Source organism: Lissotriton helveticus, chromosome 1_1 (genome assembly GCF_964261635.1).
Source record: "Lissotriton helveticus chromosome 1_1, aLisHel1.1, whole genome shotgun sequence".
Lineage (NCBI taxonomy): Eukaryota > Metazoa > Chordata > Amphibia > Caudata > Salamandridae > Lissotriton > Lissotriton helveticus.
The window spans coordinates 771,599,062-771,617,041 of NC_136057.1; the positions used below are offsets into that span (position 1 = coordinate 771,599,062).

The 17,980-nt window shown below is 47.3% G+C and overlaps 1 protein-coding gene across 1 annotated transcript in view; it reads right to left on the reverse strand.

The window, feature by feature from the left end:
- Window positions 1-9,195, reverse strand: part of CFTR (CF transmembrane conductance regulator) — a 1,176,514-nt gene extending 1,167,319 nt beyond the window's left edge. Inside the window, exon 1 of the mRNA XM_078674337.1 lies at window positions 8,881-9,195. Within this exon, the coding sequence (XP_078530463.1) occupies window positions 8,881-8,933 (53 nt within the window). The 5' untranslated portion in view covers window positions 8,934-9,195. The remainder of the gene's footprint in view (window positions 1-8,880) is intronic.
- Window positions 9,196-17,980: the final 8,785 nt, after the last annotated feature.

Genomic DNA, 17,980 nt, shown 5'->3' on the forward strand with positions numbered 1-17,980 from the left:
ATAGATTGGTAACTCGTTTTTGGACATTGGTAGTATTGTGTTTGCCTGTGACTCTCCTTACATGAGGAGGAAGTAATTTAGATAGCATGGTGAATTGGTGAGTCGAGGATACAATGGAACATTAAAAAATGTGTTAACAAAAACCCTGCACACCTCTCATCTCCTACTCCTATCTCTTTACTGTTCCCTTAGGGTCCGGGGCGAGGGGCAGGATACGGGCGAACACAGATAAGCGAACGACGTGACACAACGTCAAGCAGGACTTGGAACATGTACGATGGAATCCGAACTTTTAAATACCGATCTATCGAACAACCTCAAGAATACGGACTACCGCCCCCCCCCCCCTCTCTCTCTCCCTTTCCCCTTTCTCATTCCCTTTCCTTCTTCCTTTTTCTTCCTCCGTCTACTTTCTTCTTCCACTCATGTATAATCCTTGCTCCATGTAAATATATATTTTTTATATACAATAAAGAATTTCAGAAATAAAATAAAAAAAAAAAAAATGGTCCTGATGTGGACTTTCATTGTGTCACCCAGATTGACATGACTGACTACAGGTTGTTCTTTTTGGTTTTAAGTTCCTCTCTGATTAATTAATTTTGTAAAAGCAATGGAACAGTATTGTTATGTACGCATTGGTTAGCGTACATAACAATACAGTTCCATTCATATTACAAAATTAATTCATTGGTTAGAAAACTTGGATCACTCCAATTAAATAGAGGGTGGAAACAATGAGCAGTGAGACTTGTAATTAGGGTTATTATATTACAAAACATTGAAATTATACTATTATATTTTTCTACCTCTATTTTTCTGTCTGTTTGTATGGTAGCATTTGTCACAGATTTTATAAGGCATTTGTCACAGATTTTATAAGGTTCTTCTGTATTATACAATCATTGAATTTGGAATTTATATATTATTTTATCGTAATGTCATTATCATGTGATAAAGCGCCAAAATGGCTGTGACAATAAATGCCCTGGATGTATTACGGACTTTACCACAAAAGAACCTATAGTGTTTATAGTATGTTATTTTCATTGTATGCATGTCTGCATGTCAATCAGAGCATGAGTTGTTCTTCTGGGATCGTATTCTGGTATCTTTTATCATCAATTAGGAAATTACTTTTGTCTAAAGGTATAAGCTTTTCCCTAATAAAAATAATAAACTAGTGATGGTTGTACATCCAAGCATTTTATTAGATTATGTCTGATCATTTATGTAATAAACTGAATACATTGTGCAAACCGATACTGGGATTGACATTCAGAATGTCGCTCATGTCATGTAGTTCTGTATACCATGTTTTTGGTATTTTAGAATTGTATTGATTATCATTGGGTTATAATGTTTTATCTAAAGAATAATTATTTCTTGTATCTTACGTGTAAAAACTGTTTTGTTTTTATCTTATTTCACAGTCCTGACGAAGTTCCATAATATTCAAAGGAACGAAACACGCTGCCTGTTTGCATATGTTTTCTGATAATTGGATGCTTAATGAATAAGGATTTTTTTTACATTTGAATCTCTGTTCATATTGAACTTTGGAGTGTACTTTCTTTGAACAGGATTGATAGTATATTGGTATGGTACTGAAATCTGGTAATATGGTACTGTGATGTTACACAGTGTTTGTAAAGTGCAACTACTCACCCATAAGGGTCTCAATGTGCTGGGGGATGGGTGGGGGGTCACAGGTTCCAGTCCATCAAGGAGGGGGTCTGTCAAAGAGCCAGGTTTTGAGGTTTCTTGCGAAGATTGGGAGCGATGTTATCTGTCTGTGGTGGAGCGGAAGGTCGTTCCAGGCTCTGGCCGCGCGGAAGGAGAAGGAGCGGCCGCACGATCTGGTCTTTCTAGTGCCACTGGGTGATGTGGTGTTATAGTTGTGAGATGTGATGGTATAATAAAGTGTTGTGATTGTATGGCAGTGTGATGTGATTTGTAGTACAGTGAGTTGATGATATATTACAGAGTTACGGTGATATGATAGTGTGATGTACTTTTGTGGTAAAGTGATGTATTGATATGGTACAGAGATGTGGTGATATAGTTGTGCGATGTGGTGGAATGGTGGTGAAATGTAGTTTTAAGGTAGAGTGATGAGGTTGTATTGTGCAGAGATGTGGCAAAATGGTACTGTAATATGATGGTACATTGGAGGAATGTGTATAATAGTGTGATGTGGTGTCCAGCAGAGTGATGTGGTGGTATGTCAGTGAGATGTGCAGTTATCATAGAGTGATGTATTGGTGTGATGTGTTGTCTGGTAGAGTACGATCCTGGGGCAGCTCTTCCATTTGAGTCGAGGAGTGTGCACCACAAAGAAAAGCCCCAGGCCAGAGCTGAAAAATAAAATGGTAATAAAGATTGTTTATTACCATTTTATTTTTCAGCAACCAACCCGGCCTGAACTGAGCATCAGGACAGGGTGGGGCCATTGCTGCTGTGTGGCAGCAGGGAGCTGTGTACTTATGTTCCAAGTGCACATGTCCATTTGTTTGGCCGTCTTGCGACGGTCAGCCAGATATGTGCATTTTAAACTTTTCTACATTTTCTAACTTTTCTTAGACAGAAGACAGCAGGGTTAGAGAAAGCAAAGGCCTTCGGGGCTCTTAAGAGCGCTGAGGGATGCTGCTCCATCCATTCCTGGTGCTTCTCTCATGCTGGTTAACAGCATGAGAACAGCACCAGGATTGGCTTGGGAGTTGGTAACCTGCCTCAAGGAGAGAAGACCAATCAAGGAGGACGTTGCACTCGCACAGGAAGGAAGGTAAGTGTATTTTTTTTTCTGTGCCACCCACCTCACCACCCTCAGTGCATGCCAGCTGCCACTGGTAAGATGGTTTTATGGTAGGATGATTGGGTATTGTTATAGTGTAATGGTATGGTATTGAGATGTGGTGGCATAGTAAGTAATCTGATAGTGTGGTATTTGTGATGTGATTTAAGGAAATGATGCGGCCTGGTACAAAAACGTGAAGATACGGTATTGTGATGTACTGATAGGTCGGAGTAACGTCTACTTTAGTGGGATGTGGTGTCTGGTAGAGTGAGTAGGTGGTATGGCAGTCTAAGGTGGAGTTATTTTAGAACGATGTTGTGGTATAGTGTTGCGATGTGGTGTAAGACAGAGAAGTGATGATATGGTAGTACGGTGGGCATGAGTAATGTGGTGGGATAGTAGTGAGATGTGGTATAAGGAAAAGTGAGGTGATGTGGCTGAATGATGCAACATGATGTTAGTCTTAGATAGTGATATTGCCTAGGCTCAGGAAGTGAAGCAGTCAGTGTGGCGTTGTTGTAGTGTGATATAGTGCTATTGTAGTGTATTTTATGGTAGAGAGTGGTATGTTGTAGTGGATTTGTGTAGAGGTATGACAGTGCCCAATGGTGGTATGGTAAAACGATGTGATAGTTTGGTAGTAAGATGTGGTGTAGTGGCAGTGTGGTGTGGTGTTTGGGAAAGATGTGTGGTGTTATTGAATGGAGCTTGAGTTTCTCATGGACCAGCTGTGGCGAGGGTAGCATGTGCCACTCTTCAAACACCCAAACTAAACCACAGCGGTTATTGTGTTCGTTATCGAGGTCTTTCATGACATCCAGGTGCCTAGATTTAACCCTGTCCCTGCGGGTTACCAAAGAGATATTTGAAACGGGTGCGATCTTACCCGATTCGTTACCTCGGACTTAAGTCTAAGCGAAAACATAAGGAATTAAACTTTTATTTTAAGCAATTCCATAAACATGCTAAATGAAACAAAGGACGAAAACAGGCAAAGAAGAACTCTCTGGCTTGACGCAGCGCGTGTGCGTTCACGAGTCTCACGGCTAGATTACGCAACAGATTCGAATGTGTGAGTGAACAGCTCTCAAGGTGACATTGCTGGTTTAGTGCGGTTCACCGCAGCTCACTTTCAAGAAGATTTGCGGGAAACGATCGTGTTTTTAAATGGTTCGTTTCTACACCGGGCGAAAGGGAGCCGCTCCAAAATGCGCCTAGTGTTGTTGGGTGGTACATACGGCTCCGGGAGATTAAAGGATATACGCAAGGTCACACAATGTGGCCAACAGAACACCAAGCTTAGAACTCACGTTCGGGGACATGAGAGACACCAAATTCTGGGGGCGGCAAGTAAAGCCTTGGGGCAGCCCAGCCAGGGCTCTGGCTAGGTTCTAAGATACAAACCACGAGCCAAGCCGTCAAAACGTGAAACAGGCAACATGTAATGAAAAAACTGATAAAGTCATGAAAATGGAAAAACAAATATTTGTCAATATTGTTCAGCGTCCCAAGCATTTATGATTATTTCACTGAATTTCTTAACATTTATTGGAAGTTGTTTTTATACAAGTAACATTCAAGAATACCCCCATGCCCTGAAAAACATACAATGAGTTACCGCAAATGTGTATGTCACGTGCTGAATTTGTAGAGTCTATATTATTAAATATGAAGCTAGACTGTTTTATACTAACGATATAGTGGTAGTTTTGTAGAGGTTGAATTCGGTACTGAATTGCTTCTATGTGCAATCAAACTGGATAGTTGAAGCAAATGATGCATAGTCATGTAAAGTGGTAGGTGATGGATCACGCATTTGGACAAGTAGGGAAGCTGGTATTCGAGTCCAAGATTGCAGATGTCCTTCCTTTTAACACAAATGGTCAGTTATTTTGTTCAGTTATTCGATGATTGATATTCAATCAGTATTAGTATATGGAGATCAATAAAAAATATTTATGCATATTAATACATATTATACCTTAAATCAAAATGACATTTTAGGCATGAGATGTAAACGTGTTCTTTAGTGTTTAGAATGCTTCCAGAGACAGTGATGATCAAACACACTGACACAGCACACTTGTCAGAAATTATTCTGCAATCTGCTAGCTTCTCTTTGCTGAAGAGCATACTCAGTGGTGCCCGTTGACTTCTTTATTTTTGGTAACGATTTAATTGTGGTAAATGAGGTGTTGAGCCTTTCCTAAAGATATCTCAAGTCGGCTGAGCCAGCAGTATCATTATGAAATTAACATAAAATAGCATTTTCTGCCTTCCCTTAATGTGCGTTGGCAGATGGATTTTGAGAGAGGCTCAACATCTCAACAACTGCCATTAAATAATTACCAAACAAAAAGGCCCCAGAGACTTTGGCAGGTTTGAGGGCTGCAAGAAAACGTAGATTTGCAGGGTGGCGTCCCTCTTCCCCGCCATCACCCACTGGATCTGCCGAGGCAACAGCGGAGGACGGAGGACGCTCCATCTCACACCTGGTGGCTAAAGTTTGGAAGGACCTTCCCCCTGTACCTCAGGATCACCTCATTGCTGCAGCATTCAAGACATGGCTGTTGGGATGAACAGATCACCATGAAGCAGGTGGCAAACTCTTGCGCCTTAAGACCCTCCCATGTGATTTCCCACGCTCTATATGATTGATTGATTGGCTTCACAGAGACATGCTCTGTATGCCACTGTTGATTTATCAGTTTACACTTGAAAATCTGGGAGATATTATCCAAAGCCTCCCCATCCCCCAAATGTGAAATCCTGAGTGGAATAAATCTGTGAGTGCCTGAATCAGGTTGGTTTCACAGTTGTCAGTCTCGCTTCTAGGCACATTTCAATGGCGCAGCCAGGGTGCAGAAGACCCTGCAACAGCAAACGGAAAGGGTGCCCTGGCCTCCCGGTTGCATAGTAAAGGACACCCCTCATTGGAAGACAGTGGGCCCATCACTGCTCTGACCCCGTTGCAGCGGCGCTGCACCCGTTGCACTATTGATAACTGAACCCCTACGTTTCTTCCTGCAGAAGGGACAGATTTTTCTAGATGAACTACTGGTGTTTATATATTCAACCTTATCTATGTGTTTGCGGTTTATTTTCATCGCCTACCGAGTCCTGTACTTGAACTAGATTGTGCACCTGCAGTGTTACTTTATTTGCATGAATAGTAGAAGTTTGTATTCCTTCTTGGTCGTAGCATTAATGTTATGCACTCGGACCTGTTATCGCTGCTGGTGTGTCCGGCCCTGGCATCAGAACCGACCATATTTATTTGGTCAACAACATGAAGATGTATTTAGTTATACCATAACAGCATTGATGCTGTTCACCTGGTGGGGGGGCATTGGTCGGCATTCTGCCGGAGCTCCGGTCGTCCTTTCTTACTTCTGCAGTAGTTACGAGCCTCTACCTCTGCCAGCCTTCGGCAGCTCGCAGTCAGGTGCGCCAGGGCGTCTGAGTTTCCCTTTCGGTGCAGTGAGGCGGCTGTGGCCGTGTGCGCGCCCTTGAATCTCACAGGGCCCGGATCGCGGCCACAGTGAGCACGCATGAGTGCAGAAGGTGTGCCAGGCGCCAGCTCCGGGCACTCTCCCAGCGGGGGCACCCCCAGCTCCAGCGGCGGAGCACACCTTAGGTCCCGCGGCAAAGATGAGCGGCTCTGAGCTGCACTCGCTGGACCGAGCTGGCATTTCAGAGCCTGGGGCAGAGGAAGGCCGGAAGCGGCATTCCAAAGGCCGTCATTTATAGTAATTACGTCCTATAAAAATAAACCGCGGCCACTTCAGACAGCCGTAAAAGCAGCAGCCGGGGAGCCTCGACTGGGCATTCCTGGGATAAAGCCGGGGCAGCCTCTCGCTCATTCGCCCATCTGATACTGAACTGTGCCCGGAGAGGGCAACTGAGAGGCTGAAGCAGGCGAGTGCGAGAAGCACTCAGTGAGCACCCACACTCAGCACCTTCACTCAATCACCAATTACACTCACCTCTCCACAAACAATTAATATTTCCACACAGTGAGCAGTTCCACTTGAGAAGCCCATCTGTTCCATCAGCATGTCCTCTCACGGAGCACCTGCGCCTCGTTATATCACACCTGGGTGTGCACATTCACTCAGCAAATACACCCCCCTCCCCCACCCCCACCAGCAACTACACCACCACAAAACACTAAATGAGCACTTTCACCAAGTGAGAACTTGAACCGGTGAGCACTTCAACGCAGTAAAACATTGCAGCAAGTGAGCAAATCACCCCAGGGATTGACTCAACGCCGAGATCACTTCACTCAGTAAATGCCCAACCTCGGCCCTGAGTGAGCACCTCCTGTTATGAGCACCCCACTTTAGCGAGCACATCATCTAAGTAAAACCCTCTCCTCAGTACGTTCTTTCTGCCAAGCAGCCCCCCGCCGTTGGGGTGCACCCCAACTCTCTGCGGCGTTCGATAGGTGAACATGTTCTGGGTACACCACCTGTTTTCAATAAGTGCACCCAATCAATGAGCACCTCAACTTCGCAAACACCTGCACACATGAAGCACCCGTTGAGCTGAGCACGGGCGCCCAGTGAGTATCCCAGTGTGCCCTCTGCTCTCTGGGTGTCACTATCAAGGGGCGCCGTCGCATCCAGCAAAGGGCCCAGCAGCCCGTGTGTCGGAGCAGCAAGAGCGGGGCCGGAGGGGAGCGGGAGAGGCGCTGGGAATAGACGGAGAGGACCGAGAGAGGCGCCGGACACAAGACGAGGGGTGCCTGGAGGTGAGCGAAGAGAAGGGGAGGAGTGGAGATGTGCTGAGAACTGAGAAGAATGAAAGGAGCAGCAGGGTTTTCCCGGAGGAGATAACGAGGAGCAGGAGAGGAATCAAGGAGGAGATTGTGAGGAGCTGAAGATGGGCGGAGAGGAGCCGGGGAGGTGCTAGAGGAGAGGAGCTGGGGGCTGGTCAAGTAGAGTAGCAAAAGTGCTGGGGAGACACAGGAGAGATGAAGGGGTGGCTGGGGAGGAGAGGGGAAATGGAGAGGAGTCGAAGAGAAGACTGAGTGTGTAGAAAGCAGCAGGAAAGTTGGATAAGAAATGCAGATGTGATGGATAGTCAATCTCCTCTTCATTCATTCATTCATTTTGACCCGGGTGCTACCCTGCGCCACTCTCCAATTATTCAATTATGTATTGCATTTGATTTTTGTTATCCCCCAATTTCTTGTAACTATAAAACTGAGGAACTGGTACCTCTATGCTCGTTTAATCACACTGCTCTCACCCGGTCCCCGTGACATCACACCAGTACGAAACACTACAGACACAGCTGAAAGCACCCGCCTGAGTTGAAGCTGAGGGAACACGGCCCGCCCCACGCTAAGGAGAGGCAGCCTTGGCAGAGCTCTTGGACAGGGCGATGCAAACATATTTGAAATTTGCAAATCACAGCAATCGATTCAAATAGTGGAATTTGCTGCAAACGTAGTTTACACCGTCAACATCTCGAAATAAAGTGTTTCTCATTGATAATTCCTTCCGTTCCTGGCGCAGAATGGAATAAAAATGCCCTGTCTTGAAAACGCAGCGAAAGAACTTCAGCCCTGACTTTAGCTGCATTATACCGCCCTGGCACATCAAACACTGGACCATAACTCCCATTGGCGCGGCAGGTGCAGTGGCACTTCATGCCACAGACCTGGGAGATTCATTGAACCCTGATTATTGCTGTAGTTCGTTATCTAAACAGCAGCCAGTGGGCCCGGTGCCTTCCTGGCACTGCGGCCCGTGGCACACTGGCTACGCTACCCTCCAAGCAGCACTGGCCGTGGAGCGGGCTCTGCGCACACGTCCACCTCTGGCTCCCTCCTCTGGCATGGCAGGGAGGTGGGTGCCTCTGGCACAGCCCAGCGCACAGAGCACTGGGGCCCGGTGGCACACTGGCTACGCTACTGTCTAAGCAGTGCACACACGTCCACCTCTGGCTCCCTCCTCTGGCATGGCAGGGAGGTGGGTGCCTCTGGCAAAGCCCAGCGCACAGGGCACTGGGCCCGGCGGCATAGCGCCCAGCTGCACCTGCTGCTGCCCCGTCCAGACCCCAGCGCCTCTTACCTGAAGAATATCTTGGAGAAGAGGTTGGCCTTCTCTATGGGCGACCTCTGCATGGTGCCGCCGGGTGGGCATGGAGCACTTGGACGTGCCTGCTAATTGCCCAAATCGGACTAGGCGGCTCCGTTCCTGCTCCCCCACCTTATTGCCTCCTGACTGCTGATGTCACTCCCTCTCCCGGCAGCTGGCAGGTTCGCCCTGCCAGGGCCATCCTCCACCCACCTCCGCAATCACGGCCTCTCTCTCCTCCTCCCGTCTCAGAGCCGAACTCCCCTCTCGCCGCCGGTCCGCTGAGCGCAGACTGCGCTCTCGGTGCCCTTTCCCTGCCTGCCTCCCGCAGTTGAACTTTCAGCCGCTCCTCGCATTGCCCTACTCCCTGTGTCCCCCGCAGTGTAACTTCCAGCCCCTCCCGAGCCTCCTCGGCCCCAGCAGAACCCTCTGCACCTGCTTGAGGTGTCTCGGCTCCCGTGTTAGGACCGAGCCTGCCCCCGGGACCAGGATACCTGCGGCGCGGCGGTGGTTGCACGCGCCACCCTGCCTCCTGCCGCCCCTGCCCTGCAGCGCACCTGTCCCCGCGCCGGCGCCGGCTGAGAGGGCGCGGGGCGGGGGCGCGCGCGCTCCACGAGCAGCCCCACTCTGAACCAAGCTCCCTTTCACACGGTCCGGGCAAGGTCGGCGATTTCTCTATCAAATATGTCGATTTTATGTACGTCGTTCATGGTTTCTACAACTCTCATCTTGGGCCGGGCCGTTCATCTGTTATCAATCTCTCGCTCTGCTGACCCGAGTCCAACTTTCTTACTCCGGCGCTCCCGCTCTCACGTTTATGTCCGGACCGCGCCTTACTCTGACTGACCGTGAAGTGTCTTCTGTTACCTGTGCGGTTGGTATATCCTGTTACTTTTAGTAACTCCCGTGCCTGGGTACTCTTGGTCCGGAATACTGGCGATAGTCACTTTCTCTTACTTTTGAACTCAGTCCGTTTTGTTGAACGGTACTTTGTGTGCCTCTTGGACCTGCGCATTACTTCCATTGCACCGAAGTTACTTTGTGTACCCCCTGGACTTGCACTCTTTCCTTCCATTCCACTGCGCGTTACTTTGTGTGCCCCTGGACCTGTACGCATTCCTTCAATTGTACTGCTCGTTACTTTGTGTACCTCCTGGAACTTCGCATTCCTTTCGGGTTTTTTCAGGTTTATATAGCGCGAACTCGACCAGAAGTAATCGGAGAACTTTCCATGAACACCAGTTGCATTACACAAGGGCACATTCATTTTTGGTTGGCAAGTGATGGCCAGAATCACAGAATGTTGAGCCGACGCCGAGACTCCAACCCGGTTCTCCAGTACCAAAGCCGGCAGCTCTGGTCATTACACCATATCCTCTCCCTTACTTTGTTATCTTGAACGTTACTTTGTGTACCTCCGCGCAGCCCTTCAATTGTACTGAACATTACTTTGTGTACCTGCTGGAACTGCGCCTTCCTTCCATTATACTTACTGAACTTTACTTTGTGTACCTCCGCTCATAACTTTCATTGTAATAAATGTTGCTTTGTTTATCTCCTGGACCTGCAAATACTTTCCATTATACTGAACGTTGTTTTGTGTACCTCCATGCATTACTTCCGTTGTACCAAACATTACTTTGTGTACTTCCTTGACCTACGTGCATTCATTCCCTTGTACTGAAAGTTACTTAGTGTACCTCCTGGTCCTGCATATTCCTTTGATTATCGTTAATGTTACTTTGTGTACTTCTGCACATTACTTCCCTTGTACTGAACATTACTTTGTGTACCTCCTAAACCTGCGAGCATTCCTTCTAATGTAATCAACGTTACTTTGTTACCTTCTGCACCTGCACGCTTTCTTTCCCTTGTACTGAATGGTACTTTTGTGTATATTCTGGACCGGTTCATTCTTTCCATTTACTAAACGTTACTTTGTGTACCTCTGTGCATTACTTCCGTTGTACCAAATATTACTTTTTGTACTTCCTGGACATGCATGCATTATTTCTCTTGAACTGAAAATTACTTTGCGCACATTCCTTTCATCATAGTGAACTTTTCCTTTACCTCCACACATTACTTCCATTATACTGAACGTTACTTTGTGTACCTCCTGGGCATTCATACATTCCTTTATTTGTACTGAAAGTCACATTGGATACCTCCTGGACCCCCGCGCATTACTTCCATTATACTGAACGTTACTTTGTGTACCTCCTGGGCATTCATACATTCCTTTATTTGTACTGAAAGTTACATTGGATACCTCCTGGACCCCCGCGCATTACTTCCATTGTACTGAACGTTACTTTGTGTACCTCCTACACCTGTGTGCATTCCTTCCATTGTAATGAACGTTACTTTGTGTACCTCCTCGACCTAAATACATTTCTTCCCTTGTACTGAACGTTACTTCCTGCACTTGGTGGACCTGCGTGTATTCCTGCCGTTACTTTGTGTACTTCTGGACCTGCACAATTCCTTCCATTGTACTGAAAGTTACTTTGTGTACTTCCTCGACCTGTGCACATTCCTCTTCTTGTACTGAAAGTTACTTTGTGCCCTTAGTGGACCTGCGTACATTTCTACCGTTACTTTCTGTACCTCATGGATCAGTGCACACTCCCTCCCTTGTACTGAACGTTACTTCCTTTGCGTATCTCCTGGACCAGCAAGCATTCCTGTCTTAACTTTGTGTCCCTCACGGGCCACCACATTTCTTCCATTGCACTGAACGTTAGTTTTTGTACCTCCAGAACCCGCGCGCGCTCCTTCTGTTGTACCAGACATTCGTTTTTGTACCTCCTGGACTCCACAGATTCCTTCCTTCATACTGGAGGTGACTTTGTATACCACAATGGACCTGCGCGCATTTTTCCGCTATACCGCAGGTTAATTTGTGTACCTCTTGGACCTGCGCGCAGTCTTTATGCTATACCGAAGCTAACTTTTGGTACCTTCGCAACCTGCGCACTTCAGTTCCGTTATCCTGAATGTCACTTCCTGCTCCCAAATACATTAGTAACTTCTTGTAAATGCACATGGTTTAGCTAACTTTCCGTCCTTTCTTCGGCTCTTTAGACTCTGTGCTACACTGAGCTCAACTTTCTTATCCCAGGTGTAGAATCATAGTACGTCCGCCCTCTGTTCCTCCGTGTTTACCACCCACTTCTGCTGCTCTCCTCTGTGCGACTGTCTACCCCCTGATGCCCCCAGTGAGCCGCAGAAATAGTGGTTCCTACAGCTTGCCATTCAGAAGTATTTGTGTGTTTGGCACTGAACAGCAGTGACCTTCAAGTGGAATGAGCAACCGAAGAGTGAAGGAGGCAGATTTTTTTTTATAAATTGTACTTTTCTGATATTTTTGGGTAAGATGCTCCAAACCTAAGTGCCAGAGCAGATGAAGCTCCCACCTCAACCACTACTGACGTATAAAAAGGTTGGGATGGGGGAGGGGGCGCAACGAGGCAGCTGCATCCACAGAGCACGACCGTTTTGGCAGGGGCGTAGGAGACAGTAAAATTCTGGGGGGGACAGGGACAACCTTGTGGACTTTCCAGTGACCCTATACAAATCACAGCCCGTTAAACAAATATAATCGCATACTTTCGAAGTGAAATATTGAGAAAAGCAGGCATGTAGTCACAGTTTGCATTATGCTTTATTGTTATTTACATTCATATAGTAATCAGACCAAATGTTAAAAAAACATGTATATGAGTCTTGCATCTTCTTGTCCCAAGTAAAGAAAGGTCGCTGACTTAGGGTGGGAGCGTAGTGTTTGCAAGTGCATTATGGTTTGAAAAGTACCTGCTGCTGCATTCCTGGTCTCCAGCAATTTTCAGGCAACAATTAAAATGTGAAGATAACTTCAGTGATTAATGTTCTTTATTGAGAGAGATCGGAGGTTTGTCTAGTGGAAGTATTGACTCATGGTAAGGTAGACACAGTGGGTTAATATGCCTGCTGCAAAGAACGTGTACCACGCATATCACAAAATGAATATCATGTAAATAGGTCAATGAGTTACTGCTTTTGTCTGAGAGATTCTTTTGATATTTGCAGTTTATAAGTTAACATTCTAACATTGAACAGTGAGCTGTTAACCGTCATCAAAGAGCTGCATGAAAACTTCAGCATATAGATTAGAATGTTATGATTTTTCCCCAGACTTTCTTTACCCTAATGTTGAAAAATGGGTTCATTAGGATAGAAATCAATTCTGATCATTAAAGAGAACCCCCAACCATGGTGTTATGTTTTAAATTTGTGCTTCTCTAATTTGCCTTCTCTAGTGTTGAAAAGCCACCCTGTGCCCTGGGCACACCACAACTTTTTGCTGACTGGTATGGTGGTACCTGACTCTGACTGACCCTGGCCTCTGCCTAAACAGGCCCAGGATCAGTGCTATTCGGAAAGAGACACTTAAAAATACAGTGAAAACACCTACATACACTAGAGTGCACTATGGGTTAGGGTACTCCTATGATTGGCATGACCTCTTACATAAGGCCCTAGTACATAATAGGGCAGGGGGATTAGAACGACCTTTAATTCCCTAGAATATAATAGGGCATGACAGTTTAGAGGCCAGCAGCCCTTTCTGCGCTTGCATGTGTGCACTGCTGAAGCCTGAGGTCAGTTTAAAAGTCACCCTGTGTTGTAGAACTGCTGGGGAACTTACAAATTGATCAACTACAATGTTGGAGCAAAATTAAGTTAAGTGGAAAAATGTTTTCCACTTAACTATGTCTGTATCATATTTGCCACATATTTCATCATCTGCTGCATAATCTGACGATTTCACCCAAAACAATGTTGTAGCTCAAACAGATCAAAAATTACTAAAAGAAATGTGACTTATGTTGCTGTGAAGTGTAGGGCCCTTTGCAATGGTTGACTGGTCACCCTTCCCACTGTTGCATTTGTATGTTACACAGGTACTAATGAGGCAAAAGCTATGCAGAGGCTGTTAGTATGTATAAATATGTCAAATAATAGAGTATCATAAAATGTACCACATTACGCTGCAGCCTTTTTATTGTTGCATAATTTAGTCAACACTGCAACATCATTTTGGCCTCCATTGCTGCATTACTCCAGTAGCTCGAAAGCAGGCTGCGCATGTTAAACGTGTCTGTGCATGAAGCAGAGACCAAGAAGTTTGCAAACTTAGGGGCTGATTACGATGGCAGACTCCGCCATCGAATCGGGGAATGGGACCACTGTCTTTCAAGGTAGCAGGCCCCACGATAGGCGTTACAGTGCGACTGCCACTACGGTGTTCGCATTACCTATCTATCATCCGCTGCAATGTAAAAAAGGGAAATGCTACATATATCACTGCACTACGTGGCAGGCACAATGTGGTGCCTGCCACATGGGGCAGTGATATGTAGGGCGGCATTATAGATGCCCCCCAGGTCCCATGTCTGGGGGCTGGGGGGGAAAGGGGCCTGCTACGGTTCCCCAATGTCCCTTTCTGCCAGCTTTTCCATGGCGGGTGAACCACCATGGATAGGCTGGCAGGTAAGGGACATCGTGACCCCTAGAGCGTTGCCTGGTAGGCACCACCAGCATTGTAGGAACCACGAGCCCCTCCACTGCACTGGTGGGCTCATGGAGCCCGTTGGGTGTTTGGCGGTTGGTCTTTCCAACCGCCAGGGAACCACCCACCATTGTAATATGGCAGGCGCTGATGCAGTCACCGGTGGCAGTGGGACATTCACCGACGGGGCGACGTGGCTGTCTTACCACCATTACAATCACCCCCTTAAGTTTGGCGTGCATGCAAATCCTACATTGCCAACCCCTTATAAGTTGCACGACTACTGCTGAAAAAGGCCAATGGTGGTACTAATTGGTGAAGTGGACTGGCCTCAAGGGTCTTGTGACCTCAGTGACAGAGTCACAGTCGATCTAGGGTGTGCTTCTTGGTACGCCTGCTCACAAGACTGGAGGTGAACTGCAGTATGGATTGTGGTGGACAGGCCTTCAAGGTTAACTCACACTTGTCATTGTTAGGGTCCCCCTGCGGGTGCTAAGATACCAGGGCTTCTAAGGTCTATCGGGCCTTCTGTGGTCTGTTGGACAGGTCATGAAGGCTGAACTTGGTTTTCCAGTTCCAAATTCAACAGCTCTGGCCAGAGTGCCATATCCTCTCCCACGTTGAACACCATACTGCCCCACTGAGAGAAACACGCACTGCCTTCAGCTACAACTCAATTGTGCTGTGACTAAATTCAAATTATGCAATAAACAACAGTAAAATGCTACCTGAAAAAAACGAATAACACCCTGGAAAAAGCAAACACTCATAGGGAATGAAAGAATATGCAAAGCATGTGAACTGTAATCAGTAATAACATGGTTACCTTAATGGTTTTAAACTCATTATTCAGAAACTCATTATTCAGAAATCAGTGAGTAATTTTGCCTGAAAAGTTCAGGACATGGCTACAGGACCAGGAAGGGACCTGTTTCAATGTCCATTGCTTATATCGTTTCAAAATGTAAGCAGTTTGGTTTAAAAAAAGACCACATCCCCAAACACAGAGCCGCGTTTTATAAGCTAAAGTAATTAAAACAGTTGAAAACGATCATATTAAATGTTTCCATTCCACTCAACTTCCACCTGGAGAACGACCAGAACAACAACACCACCGCCCTACTAGACAACCTCGCCAACCTCGGACTCAAGCAACTGGTCAACACCGCCACCCATTACGCCGGCCACACGCTCGACCCCGTCTTCTCCTCCAGCAACTACATCTCCTTCAGCCACACCACCAAGCTCCACTGGACCGACCACAGCTGCGTACATTTCAACTTCAGGAAAACAACGACCCACCACCGCCCTCAACAAACCCCCCGAAGATGCTGGAGCAAGATCACCACCGACCGACTCACCACCTCCTTGAGCCTAAACCCTCCCACCAACACCACGGACCCCAACGAAGGAGCCCGCAACCTCACACAGTGGATCACCGACTGCGCTGACACCCTTGCTCCACTGAAAAACCCTCCCAGCAACCTCAACAGCAAGAAAGCCGCGTGGTCCACCAACGATCTCAAAGACACCAAGAAATCCTGCCGTGACCTCGAGAAAGCCTGGCGCCCTAACCAGTCAACGGATAACATGACAGCCCTCAAGAACGCCACCCGCAAACACCACCAGCTGATTCGCACCACCAAAAGGTCATCCTTCAGAGAACAACTGGACAACAACACCCACAACAGCAAGGAACTCTTCAACGTCGTGAAAGAGCTCTCCAACCCCAACACCAGCAACAACGACATCACGCCTTCTCAAGACCTCTGCAACTCTCTGGCCACCTTTTTTCACCGTAAGATCGTCGACATACACAACAGCTTCGGCGCTCAGTACTCGTACCCCACCACCAAACCTACACCCCCCACCACCACCCTGTGCGCCTGGACTCAGGTCAGCAAAGAAGATACCACCCACACGATGAACACCATGCACTCGGGCTCCCCAGCCAATCCCTGCCCACACCACATCTTCAACAAAGCCCACTCCATCATCGCACCCAAACTTCGGGACATCATCAACAACTCCTTCATATCCGCCACCTTCCCGGAGAGCTGGAAGCACGCAGAGATCAGCGCCCTCCTGAAGAAACCCACCGCAGACCCCTCAGACCTCAAGAACTTCCGCCCCATCTCGCTCCTCCCCTTCCCTTCAAAAGTCATCGAGAAAACCGTCAACAAACAGCTGACAGCCTTCCTGGAGACGAACGGCTCCCTCGACCCATCGCAGTCCGGATTCCGAGCGAACCACAGCACCGAGACCACCCTCATCGCGGCCACCGATGACATCCGGACCCTGCTGGACAACAGAGAAACCGCGGCCCTCATCCTGCTCGACCTTTCGGCTGCGTTCGACACGGTCTGCCACCGCACCCTGACAACCCGCCTCCGCCACGCCGGGATCCAAGGAAAGGCCCTGGAATGGATCACCTCCTTCCTCTCCGACAGAACCCAAAGAGTCCGTCTCCCGCCCTTCCTCGCAGCGCACTGGGAGATTGCCCGGTGCCCGCTATGGCCAGTCCGGCCCTGGAACAGATAAAGGAGAGGGAAGAGAGAGTAAATGAGCTGTCTCTTGAAATCAGCACGTAAGGAGGAGCGAGACAGACAGAAAGAGATGGAGGAATAAAGGGAGAGAGAGAGAGGGGAGGAGGGCAGCCGCTAGAGGCAGATCAGGAGAAGTGGACACTGTCCTTGCCTTCTCTGGGCATGAAGAAAAAGCAACAGTTTTTTTTCCTTCTCTGCCCTTCCCAGGACGCCCAGCCTTCCTGCAGCATAACAAAGGGCAGAGAGCTGGTGGCCTCTTTGACTCCAGGCTGGTCAAGTGCAGGGCCATTAGGTAGCGCTTTCGCGCACTAATGGCCCTGCGAATAACAGAAGGGAGAGGGGAAATTCTTTTGTCCCCTTGTCCCCCCCCCACCCTTGTCCCCCGTGTCCCCCCCACTCCAAAATCTGGGGGGGATATATCCCCCACGTCCCCCACACTTCCTATGCCCATGCGTTTTGGGGTGTTGGTAACATGCGCGTGGAGTGTTAAAGTTTAAAGTAAGATCTCAAATCCCTTCTTTAATTTTTCCAGAGGATGATCGAGCTGTGGTATGTTAGTTACAGATGAGTAAACTGGCCCTAGAAGAGGATTCACGCTGCCTTACAGGACAATTACTTGGTCTAAATCACGTAGTTCCTGCCATGTTTACCTACACCTGGAAACGTGTATATGGCTCGTGTGTATATAGAACATACAGATCCTCGCCATTCCATTAACTCCTCTTGAATCAGGCCTCCCTTGCTTCACCTGCCCATTTAATGGCAGCCGCAGCACAAAATGATAAAAGGAACAAATGACTCTTTGTGGCCCGCTGTTTCTCTTCCCGCATCACCCCCTGTTCGCCTTTGATTATTTTTGTGGCTTGTGCTTGACTCTTTCTTTCTTTTTTCTTTCTTTCTTTCTTTCTTTCTTTCTTTCTTTCTTTCCTTTATATCGTCCAATGATCATAAAATTAGTACAATAAAATACTTATAAAAGGAAACGCAATGCAAT